Source organism: Bactrocera tryoni, chromosome 4 (genome assembly GCF_016617805.1).
Source record: "Bactrocera tryoni isolate S06 chromosome 4, CSIRO_BtryS06_freeze2, whole genome shotgun sequence".
Classification (NCBI taxonomy): Eukaryota; Metazoa; Arthropoda; class Insecta; order Diptera; family Tephritidae; genus Bactrocera; species Bactrocera tryoni.
In genome coordinates this window covers 52935327-52943536 of record NC_052502.1, presented here as the reverse complement: position 1 = coordinate 52943536, position 8210 = coordinate 52935327, and the positions used below count along the sequence as shown (strand labels likewise).

Here is an 8210-nt window from a genome sequence, read left to right as displayed (position 1 = left end):
TTCGAAGCTCATTTACGCACCGATAACACAAACATACTGACACTTAAAACGCCATAACTTCACTTCCAATCAATGAAATGTCATGAACTGGTCACTATAGCAGATTCTAAGGCACCAGTCGACATATAGATGGCGCCACCAGGAAGCGCTAGGTTGAAACAGTCCTGGTTACTTTGGAAAGCACCTTGTAGTCAGTTCGTGTGTTAAATAGAAAAATTTCAAAAAAAAAAAACGATGAGAACCAAATTTTAAGAATCTTTCGAGATCTTATTCTGCAGTGGCTTCAATGTCATGATGCGTGTGCAGCAACGCTAGGCCAGTCAATCTATTTTGAGGCATGTTCGTCTTCAGCCACATTTACATGCAGCGAAGTGCCGAAAAAGAGCGTTCAGAGCTCGCATTTGTCACAGAAAGTGTACAGAATATGTGAAGAAAACTATGAATTATGGGGTATAGGTATACATCGCAGTTCTTCAACGTTTCCAATGCAGTAGTGGGTAACGTGTTGTCTTTAGACTTTTACTTCTGCCTCCAATGACACTGCCAGTGATCAAGTTCACCTTTGAGCTTAAAACGTCGCATGACGTTGTTTATCAAAAAGGCCTTTGAGCCTATCTATTAAACAGTCAATAAGATTTTCTTTGGTTAGCCGAAATTCATCCAATTCTTCTCGATAAAAACGCGTCTTAAAATCTTCGCCAATTGTATCCAACCGCGGAATGTACACGCAAGTTCTCTGAGCAGCTTTCCAGACTGCAACTCTTCATCTGCAAAAGCATACAGATTATTGAATTTTATTATTTATTTTTGAAAAGCTCAATCCGTTTTTAGAAATTCCCAAGTTTTTATTAAACTATAGATAGCGACGGTATTATGAAAGAGTAAAAAGATGATAGCCCATTCTTACGGTTCCTTATATGATGTGTTTTAATATCCCCAACAGGGTATATTAAGTTTGCCACGAAGTTTTACGAAGTTAAACACCCAGAAGGAAACGTCGGAGACCCTATAAAGTGTACAAGTAGTACCATATAATGGTATATAAATGATCAGCCTGACGAGCTGAATTGATTCCAGTCCATCTGTCGGTATATAAACGAACTAGTCCGTAGATATCGATTCAAAATTTTACACACATCCATTTTTTCTAATATGCTGCTTATTTGTCGGAACCGCCAATATCGGGTCACCATAGGATATAGCTGCCATACAAACTAATCGGTCGGTACTTCCAAGCCATGGATGGAAATATTAATTATATTTATATTTATTACACGAGATATTTTCACGAAATTATTATCCAAGGCAGAGCAACAATCTCCGAATATATTCCTCAAATCGGGTCACTATAGAGTTTAGCTACATTTCACAATGACTGATTGAAAGCAAGATAAACATTTTCATAAAAGAACTTTCCTTAGTGTGTAACCTTCCTTCGAAGTAACTTTATTTGAATGCTTTTTATACCCAGCAATGTGGCTAGAAAGAACTAGCACCATCATATGTATGTACATATATTCAGTTAATATTTTTTCTTGTCCTAAGCTTTTAGATATCCACCATTTTTATGCATGGAGTTCTGACAGTGGTTAAATTGTTACTTCTTCTTTTTAAAAACTTACTTCGAAAAAGAATAAAACGCATTTTTCCGAAGCTAAAAATAATCTGAAAATCAGTCCAAAGTACCAGGAATTAAATTTTGCATTTCTTACTACAAATCCTTTGTAGATGAAAATCCGTGCTCCACAATATTTCCGAACAACAGCCGTTTAACTTGCGCTAGAACTCACTTCCTCATCCAACTGCTGGTAGAAATATAAATATTTAACTGTATTAGGTAATTGAATTCACTGCCATTGCCATTGCTTTTTGTGTATTTGAAATTATTTAACTGTTGAGGTGACAGGTTCTGGCATTACTACACTTTTAAGCTCCGTTAATATTTCTCTTTAGACCTACATTTTAAAATATGCCAGAAATGTCATTTTATTCAAATTATCACCATAATTGAATATTAAGTAGCATGTGTCAGTATTCCTTTATCTTATTAAGATAGCTCAATGTATTTGCTAGTGGAGCCAGAAGTTGTACACGTTAAATAATTTTCCAATGGATAACTAAATAGATATTAATGGTTTTACGTTCAGAAATTTATTAGTAAGACTTGATTCCAGAATATTTAATTCAGAGTGAGTAGAATATTTCAAGAGTACTAATGATCCACGGAGGAGAAAAATTCATATACAATTAACGAATATGAAATCGCACAGTTATATTAACAGTCTTCTATTCGCCATTTCTCCGCTCACTTCTGCTCTCTTGTCAAAACATTACTTTTAAAAGCAACCGCAAAGTTACTGAGAACACAAAATAGTTGCTGCGGACAAGATCTGCAGAATACGGTGGATTTGGAAGCGATTCGAAGCACAAATTATGAACTTTTACCAACATATTCACTGACTTGTGACACGGTGTATTGCCAAGGTGAAACAGCGCTTTCTTCTTCTTCAAATGCGGCCGTTTTCGGAGACTTCGTCCATCAAACGGTCCAGTAACGGTCCAATATAATAGTCGCTGTTTATGGTCCTTCCTTTTTCAAGGTAGTCAATAAAATGTATTCCAAGCGCATCCCAAAATAGAGACGTCATAAACCTGCCAACCGACTGTTGCGTTTTTCACACTTTGAAGCGGGCTCATCGTGTACTGTCTACTCGGATAACTGCCGATTGGATTTCGGAGTAAACTGAGTTAGTGTTTTAATTTATTTTGTTGACTTTTTTGATATTTTCATCGGAAACGGCGACCACTGTGTTTATCATCTTCGTTTACCATTCTTCAATCCTACACGGTTGATTTTCCAAAGGCAGTGTCCAAAAATTTATCAAACCAAGTTTTTGCTTCAACTATATTTTTTCTTTTCAAAACGCAATATTTTTTTATTTTAATATTTAACAATTTTTTCATAAAAACTGTTTCATTTAAGATGATATAATTCACAAATAAATGATCCGACAGCTGACGAGCTGACGCGCTTTTGAAGGTTAGGGCAAATTAAAATTGATAAGGGGATTTTTCAGTAAACTGGTTAAGTTAGGATATTACATACCTATGAACCTCTAATACTCTACTCCAATATATTCAAGATGTATTCTATATCTTGAGAGATCCCAATTAACATTGATAAATATTCTCGGGGCCATTATGTATGGAACTCGATTTATTTTGCATGGCTACCACGGACACGTTTGCAGAAGTCTAGACGCTGAATCTTATTTTCGGCGGGTTTCAAGCATAGATCGCCGATGCTGCTGCAATTTAATGTTCGATATTCGTACGAAGTTCATCAATCGTCATTGGCTTGTTGGCATAGACCATAGACTGAACGTAGTCCCACAAGAAATAGTCTAACGACGCCAAATCGCACGACCGAGGAGGCTAATTGGCTGGGCCATTTCGTGAGATAACACGTTCACCAAAGTTGGTTTTCAATAAATCGATTGTGACATTCGCTGCGTGGTTTGTGGCGCCGTCCTGTTGGAACTACATATTATCCAAGTCCACATCAGCTCGGTTATCATTGAGCGGTAGCGATTCCCATTACAACGTAACGTGACGGTCTTGATCATCGCGGAAGAACTACGGCGCAACGACGCCGCCGGCCTATAAACCGCACCAAACCGTAATTTTTTCTGAATGCAATGGTGACTCATGGAATACACATGAATATACTTTGACAGGAATAAAAAAATTCAGTTTTTGTTTTAGTAAAAAAAAACTTTTGTAGCGCTCTTATTGAAAAACCCGCTCCTAAAGTTGCGGCCACTGACTCCGAATTTCGGTAGTAAATTTTAATAATTTCGACTCGTTATTGGATGGTATCTCTTTCCATGATGAAATGGCACACCTTACTGAAGAAAAATATCAAAAGAGCGGGAAATAATATTTAATCGTTTAGTGTCCCTATCGGTCTACTTTTGTAGCCTATTGAAAACCCCTATAGTTGATTCAAAACCTGCTAAATTTTAAGTGAAAACTTGATAAAGGCAAAATTCTTCCGAAGCGAAGTTTCTTCTTGCAGTCACACAGACAGTTCAGCCCATTCATTTGCCTCAGTGTACATTCCGAATGTAAATTATGTCCGCAGTTACTATTTATTATCAAATTTCAATTAGGCCTTATGCAAAGCACGTCAATGTTGTTTGCATATAAGCGTTTAGAATCTACATAAAATCACTAGGATTCAACGCTAAATCAGAATGTAACCAGCGGTAAGGATTAAAGGTATTCAAAATGGAATCATGACTACAACGAAATAAAAGCAATTCGCCGCATTCTTTAGCCAGTGTTGTTTAGCGCTAATATAAGTAAATAATAATTGTGCGTTTGTATGTGTTGCAGGGCGCTTTTCTCCCCCGTGATAAACGTAAAAATTGAGCAAAAAGAAAACATTTATATAAGAAGACCACTAAATCGACAAGCAGTTCTTTTTGCGCGCTGACGGTGGAAGGAACTAGCCAAAGCTGTCCTTGCCAACGAGTTAAGGGAAATAACATTGAAATTAGAAGTCGTCCCGCATAACGGTGTAGTTTAAGTTAGTGCTTCTGCTGAGCTTAAAGAATGGTTGCTGAAGTTGTGGGGAGTCCCAGTGGCTTATGGGTGGATCGCCCGCAGACCTTGGCAGTGCTTTCAGGTAGCTACCATTTCTTGGGTGCCGTGAAATAACTGGACTTATTTTTTGTGTGTTTCCGTTTGTGTTTCTTGATTCGTCTGCAGACTTCTTCATCTTCATGACGGGCGGTATGAATCTGGCTGTCAGCGTCGGCTGGTCGAAGAGCGAATATACGCTGCAGTTTCGTATTTGTTGGTATATTGGTGTGGCGATTGGTGCCTTCATAGCGCCACCACTGGTGCAATGGAAGCGGAAACGACTATACATTGTAAGCATACTTAATGCTTATTTAAGCGGTTGGCATGTGCGGACTCTAGTCTAGATCATGCCAATTTGTGGTTTCTGTGAGAAAATTGATTTAAGTTTGGACTTAGAAACTAAACTTAGTTGAATTGAAGTTAGACTTTGGTAGTGACTGGTGGTACAAGATATCGGGTCTTTCATAAAATAGACTCCAGCGTTAGTCTTATCGTAATTCAGTGACTTAGGCTTCCGCGAGCTTGTCAGACTTAAAAAAACATTAGAAACAAAAGAAGAAGTGTTCGTATTACGATGGTATCCGGAAGTGTCTTCTGCCTTTTTATCACAAATAAGTCGTGCTTTGGCTCACTAATATCGACAAGAAATGCGAAAGGATATGATATAATATGGGAAAGTGTCTACAAGATAATTTGCCAAGCAATATTTCTGAGAAATAGTGAATAAGAAAGGAATCTGTGCAATCCTTTCTGAGGTCTTTAAATAGTATTATCAGAATATAAGTGACTTAAGGGCAAAAATTGTTTCCTATTTAAAAAAAAATTTTTTTTTTAAATCATTCAGTAACAAAAAATAATATTCCCAGAAAAAGTGTATCTTACAGATAGATCCCTGCATATTTTCAGTAGTCTACATATTTTGTATCAATCCATATTGGATCCTTCTAAACCAGATCTTATTTAAAGTATATGATTGTGGTATTCTGCTTGAGTAGCTGGTCTTCAGAGAACAGTCAATATAATGTTAGTTAAGAGCCAAGTTTCCTTCCTTCGAAATGGGTACGCAACTGAGCAACCTACTTCCTTTAAACAAAATTTTTACTCACACCACAAACTGACGAATAAACGCTCTAATACAAAACAAAGACAGACTTAAAATATTTATAAACTTATTTTAGATACTACCCAACCTGCTTGTTGCCGCTTCTGCCATTGTGGCCGTCTCTGGCTATCAGTACTTGGGCGTACTCATCGCATCGCGCTATCTCGATGGCATTTGCATTGGACTGGCGACGGTCTCCTTCATAACGCATGTGAGTGAGATCTCTTCGGAACATCGTCGTGGTTTCTGTTTGGCCTTCGAACAAATTGGACTCGCCATTGGCGTCTACGTACAAATGCTCTACACTGCACTCTGGATAACGGGCACGAACTTTAGCCCGAATCTGCTTATGGGCTTATGCAATCTATTCTTTGGCTGCATGGCCGCCTTCTTGACATATACACAAAAGGACTCGGCCGTCTTTCATATGCGTAAGGGTGATGAGAACGGCGCTATAGAATGCGTCAATGTGCTCTATCAACCACCAATTCTAACGGAAAATAAGCAAATCGCCATAACCGATATCAAAATGTACGTCGCGATGAATGACTCGATGTCGGTGGGTAAAAGCTTCGCCCTCGGTTTAGTGCCACTCATCAAAATGACAATCTACCGCAGCATGCTGTCATTCATCATATCGCTGCCAATTATGCTGGCACTGAATAATGGCGGTATTATAAGTGCGCCGAATGTTATAAACTGGCATCCGATACTTTACGGTTTTCTTGGTCTACTCGGTCCAGTCGTGGCCTCAACAACGCTGGGTGGAATCGGCCACAAATGGTTGAGTTTGTTTACCTTACTGGTAGCGGGCGGCATGTTTCTGGGCGTCGGCATTGTCTATCATGTGGATGCGAGTTTTTCGGATGAAGTGAAAATGTCTATGGTTGTAGCTATGCTGATGGTCGCACAGTTTCTTGGCGGTATCTTTGCGCCCAGCACAACCGTATTTCTGGGCGAGGCATTTCCCCTAAAAGTGAAGCCCTACTTTATTGGCTTCTGCGTAATTGTACAAAACATGGTTGGCTTGATTATAGTGTGCACCTACAATTACAGTTTGTTCCATGAGTATGTCTACTGCGTCACCGTAGGCGTGATAATGATGTTCTTCGCCATTGTCTTCTGCTTTATGTTGCCCGAAACGCGTCAGATGAAGCTACGTGAGGCGCAAGAACAGTTCGCGTACTTTTTCAATTTTAAAGTTTACTGAAAAGTTGCTGAGCTTTCTGATGTCATGAAAGCTCTGGAGCGTTTAAAGCTTTGGTGAAAGCTTCGTGGGTAAGCTTATTGTGCTTCGCAGGGAAAAGCAATGCCTTTGTGTTCTACTACTTTATTTTTACAGCTCGATTGAAAATGTTTACAATTCTCTAATACGATAAGTTTTTTAAGTTTATTCCTTAAAACTATTTTATATATAACGGGATGTCTTAATGTGTGTATTTCTAAAAAGAAAGATACATATGTATATGCAAATGTGTAAAAATAGTCCGTAAGTTTGATTTATATTATACTTTTAGTTTATGAATAGAAACTTAAAAATATATTTTTAATAAACAGAAAGAAAACAATTTCTTAAACAAATTGTTTGTGGTTTTTTGAAAAAAAAAATCCTTTTGATAGCAGAGCGATGAAATTTTTTTTAACTAGTTTTGAAAGAAAAGTTTAATTTTCAAATAATTTTTTCTGATTAAAAAGATTTTTGAAAATTAAATTTTTGAAAAAAAAGAAAAGTTTAATTTTCACATATTTTTTTGTGATAAAAATAATTCTTTTTTATTTTTTAAAAATAATATTAATATATTTTTTTAATTTTTAAAAACTATTTTTATAATTTTTTTTTCCATTTTTTAATTTTTAAAAGTATTTTTATCAAAAAACCATAAAAATTATTATTTAAATTAATTTTTAATTTTTGTTTTAAATTTTATCAAAAAAACATTAATAATTATTTTTAATTTTTAAAAATTTATTTTTTTTGTTGTTTTTTATTCTAAAAATAACTTTTAGTTTTAAAGAATAATTTTTAACAAAAATATATCAAAAAAGCATTAAAAATTTTTGGATTAAAAAAAAATTAAAATTAATTCAAAAATGTTTTTTTTTAATAATTTTTAAAGTTTTTTGTTTTTTTATTTAAAAATTTAATTAAAAAAAATGGAAAGTAAAATAGTTTTGAAAAAAAAAATAGTTTTCAAAACATTTATTTTTTGTTGCCCAAAAATATGAATAAATACAAGTCTTAAAAAATTTTATGCAACCCAGCTTTTAGCTAACAAAAAAAAAAATATTTCAAAAAAATATTTTTAAAAACCCCGATTTTCTTGTCTAAAAATATACATAAATACATGTCTTAACTATTTTGCCCTGTTAACTATAATATGGACTATTTCCTTATCAGAAAGTGTGTATTTAAATTTTGACATTGTCACTAAGAACCCTTTAGTCAAAAATGTTTCGCTTT

The 8210-nt window shown here is 35.6% G+C and overlaps 1 protein-coding gene across 1 annotated transcript; it reads left to right on the top strand.

Moving 5' to 3' along the window:
• Positions 1–4559: 4559 nt before the first annotated feature.
• On the top strand, positions 4560–6959 carry LOC120776056. The gene is made up of 3 exons (XM_040106515.1): positions 4560–4690; positions 4774–4937; positions 5826–6959. The coding sequence occupies exons 1-3, from the start codon at positions 4618–4620 to the stop codon at positions 6957–6959; spliced, it is 1371 nt and encodes a 456-aa protein (XP_039962449.1). The 5' UTR covers positions 4560–4617.
• Positions 6960–8210: the final 1251 nt, after the last annotated feature.

Coding starts and splice junctions, on each gene's coding strand:
- LOC120776056 (XM_040106515.1), top strand. CDS start 4,618: ATGGTTGCTGAAGTTGTGGGGAGTCCCAGTGGCTTATGGGTGGATCGC. Junction 4,691..4,773: donor GACCTTGGCAGTGCTTTCAG/GTAGCTACCATT, acceptor ATTCGTCTGCAG/ACTTCTTCATCTTCATGACG. Junction 4,938..5,825: donor AGCGGAAACGACTATACATT/GTAAGCATACTT, acceptor AACTTATTTTAG/ATACTACCCAACCTGCTTGT.